We start from the raw sequence: 21,244 nt of genomic DNA, 5'->3' as shown, positions 1-21,244 counted from the left end.
TATTTGTTTACAAATAGGATTTTATGTCTTCAATCCGATCTGTTGTTTGTCTTTTTATTCAGTACTGAAGTTTCTTTAGGAATTTTGTTGTATTGTGTGACATAATGTCACGATACCAGGGTCACGGGCTAGGGCCCTGACAATCTATATTGTACCACCCTCTAGCGTTCATGACCTTTGCATCAAGACACGCACCACGTTCGTCAGTGGATTACTTCTGAACGAATTCAGCCGCCTTTTATTTTTTAATTTTTAAGGTAAGCTCTTTCTTATTTGCATACGTTTAATTACGGCCGTATTTTAAGGTTCAGTGGCTAAGTTAACGCGTTTGCAATTGTCTTTCTGGTACGACTTGAGAGTCGCTTTCACCGCCCGCATTCCTGCTTAGTCGCGACTCATACGCCTCTGTAATTTCTTTTATTCTGCAGTAACGCCTTTGTTTCATGGCTTCTGCAGCGGCCACAGTTCTTATTTTAGGGCATTCCTTTGTTAAGAGGCTAAAGAGCGATATAGAGACTGGATTTGACTCGCGTGTTGACGGGAATTTTAATCTGCATGGCAGTGCTTTTGTCCACATGTTCGGCGTGGGAGGTCGAACTGTTTCGAAGCTTCAAGCCCACGACCTTAACGTTATTTCACGTCTTACTCCGGACGTGGTCGGTACCAATGATCTTTCACAGTCAGGGCCTGAAGTAGTAGCATCGGAAATTGAAGTCCTTGTTTCTTAACTGCGCGAAAAATATTCTGTTCGCGTCATAGGCGTTTGCCAAGTCATTCCTCGTGGTCAGTCGTGCGCGGGCTTTCAGTCCTTCAATATAAAAGTGCCAGTTCTACATCAGTGTCTTAGTGCATTATTAGAGCACATCGATAATGTTTTCTGTTGGTATCATAAGGGTTTTTCTAATTTATCACAGACCCGACTTACTCATGATGGTGTGCATTTAGACCCACTGGGTCAATACTTTTTGTACCGTAGCTATCGCGGCGCCATTTTAAAGGCGTTATGCGTGGTTCAATTCTACCTGTTACCATCCCCCTCCCGGGCACACCCCCGGGAAAACTCGACCCGTCTGGCCCGGGGGCCGGGAATTTCCTCAAGCGGTCTTGCCCGGGGTTAGGGGGCGGGGCAAATCGAAATAACTACTCACGCAAGGACTTATGGGGTGACAATGGCGGCTAACTACGCGGAAAAGGCCATGTTTTTCGCTGGCAAGTCCATTGAGTACGTTAGCGAATAGCTGGACCAGAGTAATCTGTCGAAGCTGAAAGCTCTGTTTGAATTTAAGTGTTATTGGTAATTTGTTGCAGTTTATAAAATGAAAATATATTTTATTTTATCGATCTGATGGAGGCGATGTGATTTATATTTTCATTCATTACTTTAAAAGCTTATCCCAGAGCTTGATTTGACGTAAGTATCCGAATTTAGTAGCTTTATTTCGTATATTCAAGGCTGTTTCATTTTTATACTTTTATCTTAAAGGCTAGGTATACGCTTTGGGTAAATGTTTCGGTTCCCAGATTTGTTCTCAAATTTTACAGTTGGTTTTCTGCATGCAATGCGTACGCGTTGCTTCGAATTCAACTCGAATCTGCGGCAATCAGCTTTAACTTCTTTAAATATGTATACGCGTTCGCTCTAAAAGTTTAGGATTTTTCAGGTGCCTGGTTTTGTTTAAATAAAGAAATAAATCATCAAAACGAAGCAGTTTATTTTTAGTCCATGTCATGAGTCCCGGGGGTGGGGAATTGTCTCTTTCTGTGTGCCCGGGGGTGGGGAATAGGACGTCAAGTACACAAATGCCCGGGGTGTGCCCGGGGGGGAGATGGTAACAGGTAGAATTGAACTACGCATTAAACATGCTTTAGGTGTACATCATTGTCACCCAGATCACCGTTTTATTCTGGTTTATGTTACGTTTGTTAAGGCTAATTTTCTGCTCCATGTATTAATTTTCCTATTAATGTATATTTTTGTTTTGTTCATTTGTGAGCTCTTAATTGGCATTGCCACTTTGGCGACATTTTGTCAGCCCGGCTTGTCCTGCCCAATTTTTCTTTTGTTGCATTGGGCAATTCCAGAAAATATCCATACCCAACCACGGACGGCTTCCATGTTTTAACCCCCTCTTGCCTTCGGAAATTCCAAAATGCGTTACCCCCCCCATGCCCTCAGAATTCCATAATCGTGAACCCCCCCTCCCCTTCAGAATTTCCGGTTTTTCTGGGAAGTACATTTTCGATTTTAGCAACGCCTATATGAACAAACGAACATGAATTTATGCCTCCTCAGGGCTGCGATCTAGCGGCGCTAGGCGACAAGCTTTACTCTTCAGCAACAAGAAAAACCTACCGCTAGTGGCCAGGCCGTGAAATGTTCTTTTCAAGTCCGAATTTGGCTATAATAATAAACACCATTTACGGCAGTTTTACTCCTCTTTGTTTTCTTGTGCCATTCATCTCCTTTAGGAAAAGTAGGAAACTAGAACAACGCATTGGATGAAAACAAAAATTATTTCTTTTCACCCCTTGTTTTATACCCGCGCAAAATCTATGCTTCAGTCGGCTTCAGTTTCTGAACCAAAAATTCAATTAAATAAAATTGTATCTGTGATTCCAGGCGCTATCAAGAGAAAACTTGTGGTTTCAATTACCACATTACGAATACCTAGTATTAACTATTTCAAACGCTTTTAGCGAGGAAGAAGAAAATTACCGATTGTCAACTACATTGAAAACAACTTTATGCAAATTTATCAGTGATATGTGATGCGCGTCTTGAATGTTCGATTCCACGTGCCCGAGTCCCTCACGAGTAAACATACATCATTGCTGTTTTGTAATTATCTACTTTATTTACAAAATGTTACTGAAAAAAGTAGCAGTCATTAACCCTCATACAAGAGCAGCCTTCCAATCGATCGACTCTTACGCCGGAGCACGTGGACAAGATTGCGGTTTTTTCGCGGAATGTAACACGATCGCTTCTGAAATATCTTCGCTGCGCAAGCAGTACGCTGTGCAAGATTATACTTGATTGTACTTGAATCTTTCGAATGAAAACTTCGGAAAAAGCATTTCCTTTTTTAAAAACGTACAACGTCTACGGTAAAATTCGGCAAGGAACCGGGGAAACTTCAACGTGGCCGCTCGCTTGCCTTTGAGCAGACTTTGTTTACATCTTTGGCGTAGCGTTACAAATTTGCATAAATATTATCGAGATCATCGAATCTCAAAAGGCGATGTCACGTTTTCTTCATTTCAAATCGTAACCGTGTCTTCCTCTCAAAGATGACTACCTGTCCACTTAACCCAGTAAGAAACAGTGAAGGAAGCGATATTAAAGGATTGCACCTTTTTCGGCCGCTGTTTCACAAGCTGAGAATGGAAACACGCGCGATCGCTACCAGTACGCTGCACATAATTATGCTTGATTGTACTTTAATCTTTCGAATCAAAACTTCGAAAACAGCATTTCCTTGATTAAAAAACGAGCAAAGGCCCCCCCATGCCCTCAGAATTCCATAATTGTGAACCCCCCCTCCCCTTCGGAATTCCATAATCGTGAACCCCCCCTCCCCTTCGGAAATCCTAAAAGCCGTCCGTGGTATGGTATGGATATTTTCTGGAATCGCCCATTACATTTTATTTTTATTTTTAAAAATAAAAATAAAATCTGAGAGGGCTTTGTTCCCTTATTGGCTGTTCATATTCTTATGACAGCTCTGAATTTGAGGCTTTGTTCCTCATTTATTTTGCTCACTCTCTTGTTATGTCAGCTGTGCTGGTCATATGTTTATGCCAGCTGTAATTCGAGGCTTTGCTCCTCGTGTCAATTGCTGTTCGTAAAATTTTTTACGTCAGCTTTAATTTGAGGTTTAGTTCCTCTTTTTATTCCAAGGTCGTTGCGGCCTTGTTTTTTGTAATGGGCATTGCTCCCTTATTTGCTGGCCATATGTTAACGCCAGCTTTAATTCGAGGCTTCATTCCTCGATTTTTATTTTTTGCTGGCATGTGAGCATTATTTTGAGGCTTTGTTCCTCTATTTTTATTATGGGGCTTTGCTCCTCTGATATTGAAATTATGATTTACTATCTTGGGTAATGGTCTTAATTGTTATGTAAGTTCATTGAGACTCCATGTCTGTGTATTTCCTATACCAGTACCAGCCTGTAAGTTTGTTTTTGGACCACAGAGTCTGCCGCTTTTCTCTGTATTCTAGAATGCCTCCATGTCGCCAGAAACGTCCATCAGTTCATCCGCCCGTGCAACCTCCTCCTAAACGGACACGGCGCGTCACTAAAACTACTGGCAAGGGCAAAGTTCAGCGTGTGCCTGCCGCCACTGCAGAATCACCCACCACAGGTCTTCATCCTTCTGCAGCATCTTCCATCCCTCCTGGTCTTCTGGAACAGAATGTGTCCAAAGTAACCACAGAAGTTACCAAACAGTTAACACCCCTTCTTATTCCTGCTGGCCAGTCTGCTCCTCCAAGTTCTCAGCTTCAAGAGGAAGTTCCAGCCTGTACTCCTACTGATGTCACTATTGCAAGTGGGGATTCCCAATCATCGCGTAGTGTTGCTGCTGTAGTTAGTGATTCAGTAAATGCAGTTAATGCAACCCTCTCAGGTGAGGTTCTGCCTGCCACCACATCAACTCCTTTACCATCAGGCCCTTTGTTTAACTCTGCCAGCCTCCCAATTGATTCGAGGGTTTCTCCTAAACTTAAGGGAAAGATTTGGCTGCAAGAGTACATCGATTTTGGCTCATTACTGGTTAATCCAGTGCTAGACAATAAATTCCAGCTAAGTTTGCAAACAACTACAGAGGGCAGAACCCCGTCTCTGTGTTTTGAACCGGCGGCCAGGCCTAAGAAGATTCAGAACATCGAAACTTGGATGCATGCCTTCCATATTTTTGCGGGCATTTATGTCCAGAAATATCCAAATGAGGCCTCAGTTCTCATGAAATATGCAGATGTTATCCAGGACTTGGCAGCCAGGGGGCACAACTGGAAATATTACGATGAGCATTTTCGCTTTCTGAGACAGACCCAGCCCACTTCCCTCCCCTGGGGTAATGTTCACTGGGAGCTCTGGCTACGATCACAGCAGACCCCATATCAGAGAACTGCTCAGAGTTCAGGGAAAACCAACCGGTTTGTAGCAATCCCTAAGGGTTTTTGCTCTAAATACCATAAAGGCAATGAGTGTGCTGGCTGTAACTTTAAGCACACCTGTTTCAAGTGTGACGGCCAACATCGAGCCTCTCAGTGTAATTTTCGTGGCCCACGCAAATCCCCCATCACCCGCACCCAGGCTGCCAAGCCCTCCTCTTCCAACCCCAATAAGAGTTCATAATTTATGTCTTCTTCTTTCTGGTTACATTCATTCAACTGTTGAATTCTTGCATTCTGGATTTACTGACGGTTTTCCCTTACATTATGAAGGTGATCATGTTTGTTTTGAGACCACCAATTTGAAGTCAGCTCTTGAACATCCTGAGATAGTAGATGCAAAACTAAAGAAAGAACTGGATGCCCATAGGCTAGCTGGCCCATTCCACTCTCCCCCATTTCCAATTTTCCATGTGTCCCCCATAGGTGTGGTCCCTATGAAGTCGCCTGGTGAATTTAGACTTATTCATCATTTATCCTATCCAAAAGGTACATCAATTAATGATGGGATGTCTTCTGTGAATATAAGTGTCCATTATGCTACCATACGAAATGCCATTCACTTTATTAAACTTGCTGGCCCAGGTTGTTTTTTAGCCAAAACAGATGTTAAAAATGCATTTAGAATAATTCCAATTCACCCCCGTGACTACCATCTTCTCGGTATAAAATGGAATGGAAGTTATTATTATGATCGCTGCATGCCAATGGGTTGTGCCAGTTCATGCAAAACTTTCGAAATTTTCAGTACCTCAGTTGAATGGATTGCCCAAAAGAAGTTTGGCATTCAAAATATTCTTCATTTACTTGATGATTTCCTGATTGTTGCCCCATCTGATTCACTTTGCCAAAAACAGTTGGATATTTTCTTTTTAAAAAAGTTTATGTCAGTATTTAGGGATTCCCATAGCACCGGGTAAAACTTGTGGCCCCTCAACCGTCCTTTCATTTGCTGGTATTGAACTTGATACCGTTCAGTCTGAAGCTCGTTTGCCTCAAGAGAAGCTTAACAAATGTACTGAGCTCATCTCCAATTTCCTCCATCGCAAGAAGGTATCTTTGCAAGAATTACAGTCATTAATAGGCCTTTTGAATTTTGCATGCTCTGTTGTTCTACCCGGTCGGGCCTTCCTACGAAGGCTTATCGACCTTACTATTGGCATTAAAGCAGCTCATTACCGCATCAGACTTTCGGGCGAAGCAAAAGAAGATATGAGGGTTTGGTTGTCCTTCTTGTCATCATTCAATGGCAGATCCTTCTTCCTTGATGATATTTGGCATAGCTCAGATAAGCTTAATTTATTCACTGATGCAGCCGGTTCGCTTGGTTTTGGGGCCATTTTTCAAAACCACTGGTGCTATGGGAAATGGCCTGTGGATTGGCTACATAAGAATATTGCTTTTCTTGAATTTTATCCAATTGTTTTGAGTCTCCACTTATGGGATCATCTGATACGTAATCGCTGCATTTTATTTTTTACGGATAATGAAGCCCTAGTTTACATCATTAACAAACAATCCTGTCGTGACAAATCTTTAATGTCCTTTGTCCGAAAGCTGGTTTCAGTCTGCTTGAAGTACAACATTGTTTTTAAGGCTAAGCATGTCCCTGGGGTCCACAACAAGTTAGCAGATTCTTTATCTCGATTGCAGATTCCCATCTTCAAGCAGCTGGCCCCTGCTTACATGAACCCCTGTCCATCGGAGATTCCTCACCATCTGCAGCCCCAGCATTGGCAGCTATAGTTTCTAAGCTTATGCATGCAAGCCTTCAGCCTCTACGATGTATTTCAGTCCACAATGTTTTCACTCCCACTCCCACCACCTACATTAGCACTTTTCATAGCCTATTTGTTCGATAAGCATTATGCCCCTTCCTCCGTGAACACCTTCGTTTCTGCTCTGGGGTACTCGCATAAGCTCGCGGGTTTTTCTGACCCAGGAAAAGTTTTCTACATTGTGCAAACATTGACAGGATATCGAAAGATTGGCCACCGCTTGGACTGCAGATTACCAATTACTCTTAATATACTGCATAGAATATTAGATTCTGCTTCTCATATCACTGGGTCACAGTATCGGATAACCTTATTTCGAGCAATGTGTTCTCTCGCATTTTTTGCATTTTTAAGAGTGGGTGAAATTACTGCAACACGGGCTTCTGCCCCCCCCCCCCTTTGCAAATTCATCAGCTCACTAAGCTTCTTAACCCTGCTAGAGAAGTCGTGGGCATAAAGCTTACATTTCATGATTTCAAGCATAACTATAATCAACGCCCATTTTCCTTAGTAGTCAATCGTCAGGATAACCACTGCCCAGTTCAGTTAATACTTGATTATTTTGCATTACGAGGCAATGCTGCAGGTGCTATTTTTCTCACCATTCAAGGGACCCCAGTACCCAGGGTTTTGTTCGCAGACCTACTCTGTCAAACTATTAAATATTGTGGGCTTGACCCCTCCTGTTACAAGGGACATAGTTTTCGCATAGGAGCTGCATCATATGCTGCAGATCGTGGTTTTTCCGATGCTCAGATCCGTATTCAAGGGCGTTGGAAATCCAATGCATTTCTTAAGTATATCCGAGTATCTACTGTATCTACTTGATTTGTTTAGATGTCGGTGGAGGCTGACTTGCAAGGGCAGCAGTCTTATTCACCACCACAGCATTACTTATAGTTTTGGTTAATTAATTTTTATTCATGTAATTTGGTTACATGTATGCAGGAATTTGAGCGGAATTGTCTTGCAAGGGCAGCAGTTGCGTTCAACTTACAGCCGCATTTTATCTATTTCAGTACAACCATAGTTTAATAGTAGGTTTAGGCTTAGGGCCATTTACCAAGGGCATTAGCCCACCCCCCCCCCCCCCCCTTCCTTTTTCATTTCACCATTTTTGTATTCCTAAAGCATTTGACTTGCTTGAGTGAGGCTGTCTCGCAAGGGCAGCAGTCTCACTTATCTCGTTAATTGTTGGCTCGTAAATCCTTAACTCTTGTTTGATTACTTGACGTAGGGACTGTCTCGCAAGGGCAGCAGTCTCATGCATCTCTACATTAGGTCAGTATTGTTGATATTATTTTATATTAAGTATATGCTTTGTTACAAATTTTACTGTGTTGAATGGGGCTGACTTGCAAGGGCAGCAGTCTCCTTCCTCTCGGCAATTTTATGCTCACTTTATCTGTTCAACTGATATTGAGAATTGCGGCTGTCTTTCAAGTGCAACAGTCTTGCTTATCTCATTTTAGTATATTGGAACCTTGTCGCTGTTTTCATTATATTTCCATGGCCATGTTTTTAGGACCATATTTAATCTCCCACCTTTAACATACCTTTTGTAAGTTATTCAATTTAATCATGTTGCAATCTTGTCATCAATGCGTATTTTGTACATAGGGTGCTGCATTTCCCTTGGGTGGGGCGGCATGATGTCAATTGTCATGATGCTTTGGCGTTTTGGTTGCCCTCACCTTTACTGGGCAAAATCATTAATAGTTAATTCAGGACAGTAGTAGTCCTTTCGCTGATGTTGTAATGAGGTGGCTATGGGCCTTTGTTCATAGCCATACATTAGTTCAATTTATATAAAAAATAAAAGGGGCTATGAGACTTTTGCTCATAGCCATTTTCACCAAATCATGGTTAATTGTTTTGTTATCCTTTGCCCAGCAAACTGAGCCCGGGACATGCAGCACACAGCAATAATATTTATGTTAGTAGGGGTGAAGACATAAATTACCTCTATCTCTCTTATTATTTGTTCTATGGTGCTACTTTTTTTTTTTTATTAATTCGTGTATTCTAATCCGAATTCAAAGAAAGTTTAAGCTTTTTCATACAATTTAAAGTTTTTGAGTTTTGACTTAGCACGCATCAGTAATTAAAATTTTCCGGCGTGTAATTTAACACAAATTGGGTTAAGCGTTCAAAAGCAGTTGCATTCATTTGCCTCTATCTCTCTTATTATTTGTGGTATGGTCCTACTTTTTTTTTTTAATAGATAGTATATTCTAATCTGAATAAAACGAAAGTTTAAGCTTTTTCATACGATTTATAGGTTTTAAGTTTTGACTTAGCGCGCACAAGTCATTCAATGGACAGTGCATTCTTTTTCAAATGCAGCAAAAGTTTAAGCTTCTACATACAATATACAGCTTTTAAGTTTTGTCCTAGCGTGCACAAGTCATTGAATATTTCCAGTGTGTAATTTAAAAAAATTGGCTTACGTGTTTACAAGTGGTTGCATTCATTTGCCTCTATCTCTCTTATTATTTGTGCTATTCTGTTCATTTTTATTTTCATAGACAGTGCATTCCTTTTTAAATTTAGCGAAAGTTTAAGATTTTTCATACAATTTATAGTTTTTGAGGTTTGACTTAGCGACCACATGTCATGGAATATTTTTAGTGTGTAATTTAACGAAAATTGAGTTACGCGTTCACAAGCGGTATCATTTATTTGCCTCTATCTCTCTCATTATTTCCTTGATGCTGTTCATTTTTCTTCAAATGGACAGTGCATTCTTTTTCAAATTCAGCGAAAGTTTAAGCTTCTTCATACAATTTATAGTTTTTGAGGGTTGACTTAGCGAGCACAAGTCATTGATAATTTTTAGTGTGTAATTTAACGAAAATTGGGTTACGCGTTCACAAGCGGTTGCATTCATTTGCCTCTATCTCTCTTATTATTTGTCCTATTCTGTTCATTTTTCCCTAAATGGACAGTGCATTCTTTTTCAAATTCAGCGAATGTTTAAGCTTCTTCATACAATATATAGTTTTTGAGTTTTGACTTAGTGCAGACAAGTCATTAAATATTTCTGGTGTGTAATTTAACAAAAATTGGGTTACGTGTTTACAAGTGGTTGCATTCATTTGCCTCTATCTCTCTTATTATTTGTGCTATCCTGTTCATTTTTCTTTAAATGGACAGTGCATTCTTTTTCAAATTCAGTAAAAGTTTAACCTTTTTTATAAAATATATAGTTTTTAAGTTTTGTCTTAGTGTGCACAAGTCATTGAATATTTCCGGTGTGTAATTTAACGAAAATTGAGTTACGCGTTCACAAGCGGTATCATTTATTTGCCTCTATCTCTCTTATTATTTGTTTGATGCTGTTCATTTTTCTTTAAATGGACAGTGCATTCTTTTTCAAATTCAGCGAAAGTTTAAGCTTCTTCATACAATTTATAGTTTTTGAGGTTTGACTTAGCAAGCACAAGTCATTGAATATTTTTTTAGTGTGTAAATTTACGAAAATTGGTTACGCGTTCACAAGCGGTTGCATTCAATTGCATCTATCTCTCTTATCATTTGCTTTATGTTGTTCATTGATATTATAATCGACACTGCATTACTTTTGAAATTCAGCAACAGTTTAAGCTTCTTCATACAATATATAGTTTATGAGTTTTGACTTAGCGCGCACAATTCATTGAATATTTCCGGTGTGTAAGTTAACGAAAATTGGGTTACGTGTTCACAAGCGGTTGCATTAAATTGCATCTATCTCTCTTATTATTTGTTTTATGTTGTTCCTCGCCGAGCGTAGCGAGGTTAATAAATTTGTCGGGCCGAGCCGGCCCGAGCGGAGCTAAGCCGCGCGAATTCGAGCGAAAAATATATTTATATATATATATATATATATGTTTTTTTGAAGGTGTCCGCACTTGAATGACGTCAGACTGTCTGGCGTCGTCTGAAAAAAATTTGCATACATCGGAAAAAATATGCGTGCATGATCAAATTTCAACTGCAATGTTCATCAATATTCACTGGATACAGAACTATCTATCCACAATCTTTTCCCTTTCTTTTAGAAATCTTTTTTTGTGTGCATTGAAGAAATTACACGTTTTGTGGCCGCGGTAAAATAATTTTCCGTGGGAAATAAATTCATCGAACACGACAGCGCTGCACGCCCGTTGTCATTTCATCGCGTCAGAAATAGATTTTTAACCGCAAGCTAGCCTGTGGAACTACGAAAAGACCATGCTCATCAAAATAGTTGCTATGTTCAGAAACCTTTTAACCTCCTCATTTGATGCTACAACACGAAAGAGGGCTTTCCACCCAGCCCCAGCTTCGCGAGGTTTTGCGAGTCACGTATTTCTAGTTTAATATTATTTTAATAGACAGTGAGTTCTTTTTCAAATCCAGCAAAAGTTTAAGCTTCTCCATACAATATATAGTTTTTGAGTCTTGACTTAAAGCGCACAAGTCATTGAATATTTCCGGTGTGTATTTCAACAAAAATTGGGTTACGCGTTCACAAGCGGTTGCATTCATTTGCCTCTATCTCTCTTACTACTTGTGCTATTTTGTTAATTGTTCTTTTAATGGACAGTGCATTTCTTTTCAAATTCAGAAAAGTTTAAGCTTCTTTATAAAATATATAGTTTTTGAGTTTTGTCTTTGCGCGCACAAGTCATTGAATATTTCCGGTGTGTAATTTAACGAAAATTGAGTTACGCGTTTACAAGCGGTATCATTTATTTGCCTCTATCTCTCTCATTATATGTTTGATGCTGTTCATTTTTCTTTGAATGGACAGTGCATTCTTTTTTAAGTTTAGCGAAAGTTTAAGATTTTTCTTACAATTTATACTTTTTGGTGTCTGACTTAGCGAGCACAAGTCATGGAATATTTTTAGTGTGCAATTTAACGAAAATTGGGTTACGCGTTCACAAGCGGTTGCATTAATTTGCCTCTATCTCTCTTATTATTTGTTTTATGTTGTTTATTATTATTTTAATAGACAGTGGGTTCTTTTTCAAATCTAGCGAAAGTTGAAGCTTCTCCATACAATATATAGTATTTGAGTTTTGACTTAGCGCGCACAATTCATTGAATATTTCCAGTGTGTAATTTAACGAAAATTGGGTTACGTGTTTACAAGCGGTTGCATTCATTTGCCTCTATCTCTCTTATTATTTGTTTAATCTTGTCATTTCTCTTTAAATGGACAGAGCATTCTTTTTTAAATACAGCGAAAGTTTAAGCTTTTTCATACAATATACAGTTTTTAAGTTTTGTCTTAGCTTACACAAGTCATTGAATATTTCGAGCGTGTAATTTAAAAAAATTGGGTTACGCGTTCACAAGCGGCTTCATTCATTTGCATCTCAGTATCTGCCTTATTATTTGTTATATAATGGTTATTTTCCTTTTGATGGACAGTGCTTTTCTTTTTAAATCGAGCGAAACTTTAAGCTTCTCCATACAATATATAGTTTTTGAGTTTTGACTTAGCGCGCACAAGTCATTGAATATTTCCGGTGTGTAATATAACGAAAATTGGGTTACGCGTTTACAAGCGGTTGCATTCATTTGCCTCTATCTCTCTTATTATTTGTCCCATTCTGTTTGTTTTTCTTTAAGGGAACAGTGCATCCTTTTTCAAATTTAGCGAAAGTTTAAGCTTCTTCATACAATTTATAGTTTTTGAGGTTTGACTTAGCGAGCACAAGTCATTGAATATTTTTTTAGAGTGTAATTTCACGAAAATTAAGTTACGCGTTCACAAACGGTTGCATTTATTTGCCTCTATCTCTCATCATTTGTTTTATGTTGTTCATTGATATTATAATCGACACTGCATTACTTATGAAATTCAGCGAAAGTTTAAGCTTCTTGATACAATATACAGTTTTTGAGTTTTGACTTAGCGCGCACAAGTCATTGAATATTTCCGGTGTGTAATTTAACGAAAATTGGGTTACGTGTTCACAAGCGGTTGCATTCAATTGCCTCTATCTCTCTAATTATTTGTTTTATGTTGTTCATTGATATTATAATCGACACTGCATTACTTTTGAAATTCAGCGACAGTTTAAGCTTCTTCATACAATATATAGTTTATGAGTTTTGACTTAGCGCGCACAATTCATTGAATATTTCCAGTGAGTAAGTTAACGAAAATTGGGTTACGTGTTAACAAGCGGTTGCATTAATTTGCCTCTATCTCTCTTATTATTTGTTTTATGTTGTTTATTATTGATTTAATAGACAGTCAGTTCTTTTTCAAATCCAACGAAAATTTAAGCTTCTCCATACAATATATAGTTTTTGAGTTTTGACTTAACGCGCAGAAGTCATTGAATATTTCCGGTGTGTATTTTAACAAAAATTGGGTTACGCGTTCACAAGCGGTTGCATTCATTTGCCTCTCTCTCTCTTATTATTTGTTTTATGTTGTTTATTATTCTTTTAATAGACAGTGGGTTCTTTTTTCAAATCTAGCGAAAGTTGAAGCTTCTCCATACAATATATAGTTTTTGAGTTTTGACTTAGCGCGCACAAGTCATTGAATATTTCCGGTGTGTAATTTAACGAAAATTGAGTTACGTGTTCACAAGCGGTATCATTTATTTGCCTCTATCTCTCTCATTATTTGTTTGATGCTGTTCATTTTTCTTTGAATGGACAGTGCATTCTTTTTTAAGTTTAGCGAAAGTTTAAGATTTTTCATACAATTTATACTTTTTGGTGTCTGACTTAGCGAGCACAAGTCATGGAATATTTTTAGTGTGCAATTTAACGAAAATTGGGTTACCCGTTTACAAGCGGTTGCATTCATTTGCCTCTATCTCTCTTATTATTTGTTTTATGTTGTTTATTATTATTTTAATAGACAGTGGGTTCTTTTTCAAATCTAGCGAAAGTTGAAGCTTCTACATACAATATATAGTTTTTGAGTTTTGACTTAGCGCGCACAAGTCATTGAATATTTCCAGTGTGAAATTTAACGAAAATTGGGTTACGCGTTCACAAACGGTTGCATTAATTTGCCCCTATCTCTCTTATTATTTGTTTTATGTTGTTTATTTTTATTTTAATAGACAGTGGGTTCTTTTTCAAATCTAGCGAAAGTTGAAGCTTCTCCATACATTATATAGTTTTTGAGTTTTGACTTAGCGCGCACAATTCATTGAATATTTCCAGTGTGTAATTTAACGAAAATTGGGTTACGTGTTTACAAGCGGTTGCATTCATTTGCATCTATCTCTCTTATTATTTGTTTAATGTTGTCATTTTTCTTTAAATGGACAGAGTATTCTTTTTTAAATACAGCGAAAGTTTAAGCTTTTTCATACAATATACAGTTTTTAAGTTTTGTCTTAGCTTGCACAAGTCATTGAATATTTCCAGTGTGTAATTTAAAAAAATTGGGTTACGCGTTCACAAGCGGCTTCATTCATTTGCATCTATCTGCCTTATTATTTGTTGTATAATGGTTATTTTCCTTTTGATGGACAGTGCTTTTTTTTTTAAATCGAGCGAAACTTTAAGCTTCTCCATACAATATATAGTTTTTGAGTTTTGACTTAGCGCGCACAAGTCATTGAATATTTCCGGTGTGTAATATAACGAAAATTGGGTTACGCGTTTACAAGCGGTTGCATTCATTTGCCTCTATCTCTCTTATTATTTGTCCCATTCTGTTTGTTTTTCTTTAAGGGAACAGTGCATCCTTTTTCAAATTTAGCGAAAGTTTAAGCTTCTTCATACAATTTATAGTTTTTGAGGTTTGACTTAGCGAGCACAAGTCATTGAATATTTTTTTAGAGTGTAATTTCACGAAAATTAAGTTACGCGTTCACAAACGGTTGCATTTATTTGCCTCTATCTCTCATCATTTGTTTTATGTTGTTCATTGATATTATAATCGACACTGCATTACTTATGAAATTCAGCGAAAGTTTAAGCTTCTTGATACAATATACAGTTTTTGAGTTTTGACTTAGCGCGCACAAGTCATTGAATATTTCCGGTGTGTAATTTAACGAAAATTGGGTTACGTGTTCACAAGCGGTTGCATTCAATTGCCTCTATCTCTCTAATTATTTGTTTTATGTTGTTCATTGATATTATAATCGACACTGCATTACTTTTGAAATTCAGCGACAGTTTAAGCTTCTTCATACAATATATAGTTTATGAGTTTTGACTTAGCGCGCACAATTCATTGAATATTTCCAGTGAGTAAGTTAACGAAAATTGGGTTACGTGTTAACAAGCGGTTGCATTAATTTGCCTCTATCTCTCTTATTATTTGTTTTATGTTGTTTATTATTGATTTAATAGACAGTCAGTTCTTTTTCAAATCCAACGAAAATTTAAGCTTCTCCATACAATATATAGTTTTTGAGTTTTGACTTAACGCGCAGAAGTCATTGAATATTTCCGGTGTGTATTTTAACAAAAATTGGGTTACGCGTTCACAAGCGGTTGCATTCATTTGCCTCTCTCTCTCTTATTATTTGTTTTATGTTGTTTATTATTCTTTTAATAGACAGTGGGTTCTTTTTCAAATCTAGCGAAAGTTGAAGCTTCTCCATACAATATATAGTTTTTGAGTTTTGACTTAGCGCGCACAAGTCATTGAATATTTCCGGTGTGTAATTTAACGAAAATTGAGTTACGTGTTCACAAGCGGTATCATTTATTTGCCTCTATCTCTCTCATTATTTGTTTGATGCTGTTCATTTTTCTTTGAATGGACAGTGCATTCTTTTTTAAGTTTAGCGAAAGTTTAAGATTTTTCATACAATTTATACTTTTTGGTGTCTGACTTAGCGAGCACAAGTCATGGAATATTTTTAGTGTGCAATTTAACGAAAATTGGGTTACCCGTTTACAAGCGGTTGCATTCATTTGCCTCTATCTCTCTTATTATTTGTTTTATGTTGTTTATTATTATTTTAATAGACAGTGGGTTCTTTTTCAAATCTAGCGAAAGTTGAAGCTTCTACATACAATATATAGTTTTTGAGTTTTGACTTAGCGCGCACAAGTCATTGAATATTTCCAGTGTGAAATTTAACGAAAATTGGGTTACGCGTTCACAAACGGTTGCATTAATTTGCCCCTATCTCTCTTATTATTTGTTTTATGTTGTTTATTTTTATTTTAATAGACAGTGGGTTCTTTTTCAAATCTAGCGAAAGTTGAAGCTTCTCCATACATTATATAGTTTTTGAGTTTTGACTTAGCGCGCACAATTCATTGAATATTTCCAGTGTGTAATTTAACGAAAATTGGGTTACGTGTTTACAAGCGGTTGCATTCATTTGCATCTATCTCTCTTATTATTTGTTTAATGTTGTCATTTTTCTTTAAATGGACAGAGTATTCTTTTTTAAATACAGCGAAAGTTTAAGCTTTTTCATACAATTTACAGTTTTTAAGTTTTGTCTTAGCTTGCACAAGTCATTGAATATTTCCAGTGTGTAATTTAAAAAAATTGGGTTACGCGTTCACAAGCGGCTTCATTCATTTGCATCTATCTGCCTTATTATTTGTTGTATAATGGTTATTTTCCTTTTGATGGACAGTGCTTTTTTTTTTAAATCGAGCGAAACTTTAAGCTTCTCCATACAATATATAGTTTTTGAGTTTTGACTTACGGCGCACAAGTCATTGAATATTTCCGGTGTGTAATTTAACGAAAATTGGGTTACGCGTTTAAGAGCGGTTGCATTTATTTGCCTCTATCTCTCTTGTTATTTGTCCTATTCTGTTTATTTATCTTTAAGTGGACAGTGCATCCTTTTCCAAATTTAGCGAAAGTTTAAGCTTCTTCATACAATTTATACTTTTTGAGGTTTGACTTAGCGAGCACAAGTCATTGAATATTTTTTTAGAGTGTAATTTCACGAAAATTAGGTTACGCGGTCACAAGCGGTTGCATTTATTTGCCTCTATCTCTATTATCATTTGTTTCATGTTGTTCATTGATATTATAATCGACACTGCATTACTTTTGAAATTCAGCGAAAGTCTAAGCTTCTTCATAGAATATATAGTTTATGAGTTTTGAATTAGCGCGCACAATTCATTCCATATTTCCAGTGTGTAGGTTAACGAAAATTGGGTTACGTGTTCACAAGCGGTTGCATTAATTTGCCTCTATCTCTCTTATTATTTGTTTTATTTTGTTTATTATTATTTTAATAGACAGTGGGTTCTCTTTCAAATCTAGCGAAAGTTGAAGCTTCTCCATACATTATATAGTTTTTGAGTTTTGACTTAGCGAGCACAATTCATTGAATATTTCCAGTGTGTAATTTAACGAAAATTGGGTTACGTGTTTACAAGCGGTTGCATTCATTTGCATCTATCTCTCTTATTATTTGTTTAATATTGTCATTTTTCTTTAAATGGACAGTGCATTCTTTTTTAAATATAGCGAAAGTTTAAGCTTTTTCATACAATATACAGTTTTTAAGTTTTGTCTTAGCTTGCACAAGTCATTGAATATTTCGAGCGTGTAATTTAAAAAAATTGGGTTACGCGTTCACAAGCGGCTTCATTCATTTGCATCTATCAGCCTTATTATTTGTCGTATAATGGTTATTTTCCTTTTGATGGACAGTGCTTTTCTTTTTAAATCGAGCGAAACTTTAAGCTTCTCCATACAATATATAGTTTTTGAGTTTTGACTTAGCGCGTACAAGTCATTGAATATTTCCGGTGTGTAATATAACGAAAATTGGGTTACGCGTTTACAAGCGGTTGCATTCATTTGCCTCTATCTCTCTTATTATTTGTCCCATTCTGTTTGTTTTTCTTTAAGTGGACAGTGCATCCTGTTTCAAATTTAGCGAAAGTTTAAGCTTCTTCATACAATTTATAGTTTTTGAGGTTTGACTTAGCGAGCACAATTCATTAAATATTTCCAGTGTGTAATTTAACGAAAATTGTGTTACGTGTTTACAAGCGGTTGCATTCATTTGCCTCTATCTCTCTTATTATTTGTTGTATAATGGTTATTTTCCTTTTAATGGACAGTGCTTTTCTTTTTAAATCCAGCGAAAGTTTAAGCTTCTCCATACAATATATAGTTTTTGAGTTTTGACTTAGCGCGCACAAGTCATTGCATATTTCCGTTGTGTAATTTAACGAAAATTGGGTTACGTGTTTACAAACAGTTGCATTCATTTGCCTCTATCTCTCTTATTATTTGTTTGATGTTGTCATTTTTCTTTAAATGGACAGTGCATTCTTTTTCAAATGCAGCGAAAGTTTAAGCTTCTTCATACAAAATACAGTTTTTAAGTTTTGTCTTAGCGTGCACAAGTCATTGAATATTTGCAGTGTGTAATTTAAAAAAATTGCGTTACGCCTTTACAAGCGGTTGCATTCATTTGCCTATATCTCTCTTATTATTTGTCCTATTCTGTTTATTTTTCTTTAAGTGGACAGTGCATCCTTTTTCAAATTTAGCGAAAGTTTAAGCTTATTCATACAATTTATAGTTTATGAATTTCGACTTAGCGCGCACAATTCTTTGAATATTTCCAGTGTGTAAGTTAACGAAAATTGGGTTACGTGTTTACAAGCGGTTGCATAAATTTGCCTCTATCTCTTTTATTATTTGTTTTATGTTGTTTATTATTATTTTAATAAACAGTGAGTTCTTTTTCAAATCCAGCGAAAGTTTAAGCTTCTACATACAATATATAGTTTTTAAGTTTTGACTTAGCGCGTACAAGTCATTGAAAATTTCGAGTGTGTAATTTAACGAAAATTGGGTTACGCGTTCACAAGCGGTTGCATTTATTTGCCTTTATATCTCTTATCATTTGTTTTATGTTGTTCAATGATATTATAATAGACACTGCATTACTTTTGAAAGTCAGCGAGAGTTTAAGCTTCTTCATACAATATATAGTTTTTAAGTTTTGACTTAGCGGGTACAAGTCATTGAAAATTTTTTTAGAGTGTAATTTCACGAAAATTGGGTTACGCGTTCACAAGCGGTTGCATTTATTTGCCTCTATATCTCTTATTATTTGTTTTATGTTGTTCAATGATATTATAATAGACACTGCATTACTTTTGAAATTCAGCGAAAGTTTAAGCTTTTTCATACAATATATAGTTTTTGAGTTTTTACTTAGCGCGCACAAGTCATTGAATATTTCCGGTGTGTAATTTAACGAAAATTGGGTTACGCGTTCACAAGCGGTTGCATTCAATTGCATCTATCTCTCTTATTATTTGCTTTATGTTGTTTATTATTAATTTAATAGACAGTGAGTTCTTTTTCAAATCTTGCGAAATTTAAAGCTTCTCCATACAATATATAGTTTTTAAGTTTTGACTTAGCGCGTACAAGTCATTGAATATTTCCGGTGTGTAATTTAACGAAAATTTGGTTACGCGTTCACAAGCGGTTGCATTCAATTGCCTCTATCTCTCTAATTATTCGTTTGATGCTGTTCAGTTTTCTTTAAATGGACAGTGCTTTCTTTTTCAAATGCAGCGAAAGCTTAAGCTTCTTCATACAATATACAGTTTTTATGTTTTGTCTTAGCGCGCACAAGTCATTGAATGTTTCCAGTGTGTAATTTAAAAAAAATTGGGTTACGCGTTTACAAGCGGTTGCATTCATTTGCATCTATCTGTCTTATTATTTGATGTAAAATGTTCATTTTTATTTTAATGGACAGGGCTTCTCTTTACAAATTTAGCCAAAGTTTAACCTTCTCCATACAATATATAATTTTCGAGTTTTGACTTAGCGCGCACAAGTCATTGAATATTTCCGGTGTGTATTTTAACAAAAATTGAGCTACGCGTTCACAAGCGGTTAGTAGTATGACACTTGAGGGTATAAGCGCATTTTTCAAAACTATGCCACTTTTACCCCCGATCTCACCCATGATTATCGCTTAAATCAACCCAACTCATCAATTTTCGATTTTCATAAATGACACATAATTTGACCCCTGTCTGGAAATTTAAGGTGCTGTGCAGCATGCTTCGTAAGGCTACACAGGTTATCGTGCAATAAAGAGAATAGTACTCTGGTTATCATACAGCCTTCGCCACCAAGTACTTCTGTCAAAAATTCAGTTGGACGACCTCCTCCACGTTTCGCAAATGCATCCAAACGCACTCAGCGGAGGATTAAGAAAAACATTAGAATATGCACAAAACAGAAAATAGATGAACTTAAAGCAGATGTTGAAAAGATGGGTGCCTCATATGAGGAGATTTGCAAAGAGATCCTTGAAACAGAATTTGAGAAAGAACGACATGTAGGAAAATGCTTACAGTAAATAAACCTCCACTCTAAGTGCCTCATATCTATGATAAATGCCCCTGTAGAATTTTTATTTTGTATTCCAAAAGACTCTTAAAACAAAGGACAAAACAGCTCAATCAAGCAAAACAAATATGAATCCAAAACTATTTCACTTCAGAAGTTGGGGTATATCCAAATGTCTTCTTTTTGTTAGATGAACAAATAAATGAGGTATGCACTGATTTTATTAATAAGGGTTACCGGTAAGAACTTATTTGGGCATTTGTTTTATTTTTTTTAGAGTCTGGATGCCGAAACCATTTCAGTTTTTGGTAGTCTTGTTCCACACCTGGAAACCTACATGTAGCTGTAAAAGTAAAATCGAATCAACAAAACTGGCAACACAAGTTATGAGGGCATTTGAGTGTGCCCACAACCATATTGAAAATCAACAGAATACTGATACTGCATTTTAAATTGCAAGTAATCTGCTCTTGCTATACAGGCTAGTTCCAAACAGAAAAATACACAGGAACATTCTAGTAGTAATGGGAATTGATTTTCCTACTGAACACTGTTGACCAAAATGCTGAAAGATGCATACTGCAGGGCTGGATGAAACAGCAACACCACCTTATCAAAGTACTGCATGAAAAATAGCCTGATACTACATGTCCCCTTCCCTAACCAGTAAAATCAGTGCAAAACTCATCAATACCATTTTTTAATCAAACTTTTTTTCATGCTGAGGCAAGAAATATAATTATTGCAACTTTGCTAATGTATTTCTGGGTGTGGTCAACCTTACCCATGTGACTGCCCGAGCCTCATCCGCCTCCTTGTGTTATAGTTTATGCAACAGAAAAGTTGACATGATAACTCAACCTTTACTGAACTAAAATTAATAAAGTCGATAGTCCCTGCCTTCTGCAAAAATTCTAAAAATAAGCCCCAGGGTTCAATTTTTCAAGCTATGTCCCAGTATAAGCCAACTCCTGATGTAATTATCACCTGTAAGTTCCCGCGGGGCTT

The 21,244-nt window shown here is 36.8% G+C and overlaps 2 protein-coding genes across 3 annotated transcripts; both read left to right on the top strand.

The window, feature by feature from the left end:
* On the top strand, nt 1-5,607 carry LOC146454126 (uncharacterized). Of its 2 annotated transcripts, none has more exons than XM_085095731.1 (2): nt 1-257; nt 4,223-5,607. In XM_085095731.1, exon 2 carries the CDS (start codon nt 4,224-4,226, stop codon nt 5,358-5,360), a length of 1,137 nt encoding a protein of 378 aa, XP_084951857.1. In that variant the 5' UTR covers nt 1-257; nt 4,223; the 3' UTR covers nt 5,361-5,607. The 2 variants fall into 2 exon arrangements, with proteins under 2 accessions (XP_084951857.1, XP_084951856.1); XM_085095730.1 differs by having other exon boundaries at nt 4,164-5,607.
* A 6-nt stretch (nt 5,608-5,613) lies between these two features.
* On the top strand, nt 5,614-6,947 carry LOC146454125 (uncharacterized). Its single transcript, XM_085095804.1, has 2 exons — nt 5,614-5,665; nt 6,087-6,947. The coding sequence occupies exons 1-2, from the start codon at nt 5,614-5,616 to the stop codon at nt 6,920-6,922; spliced, it is 888 nt and encodes a 295-aa protein (XP_084951930.1). The 3' UTR covers nt 6,923-6,947.
* Nucleotides 6,948-21,244: the final 14,297 nt, after the last annotated feature.

This window comes from Pavona decussata, unplaced genomic scaffold (genome assembly GCF_977016875.1).
Source record: "Pavona decussata unplaced genomic scaffold, jaPavDecu1.1 SCAFFOLD_313, whole genome shotgun sequence".
Taxonomy (NCBI): Eukaryota; Metazoa; Cnidaria; class Anthozoa; order Scleractinia; family Agariciidae; genus Pavona; species Pavona decussata.
This window is presented reverse-complemented; position numbering and strand designations above follow the sequence as displayed.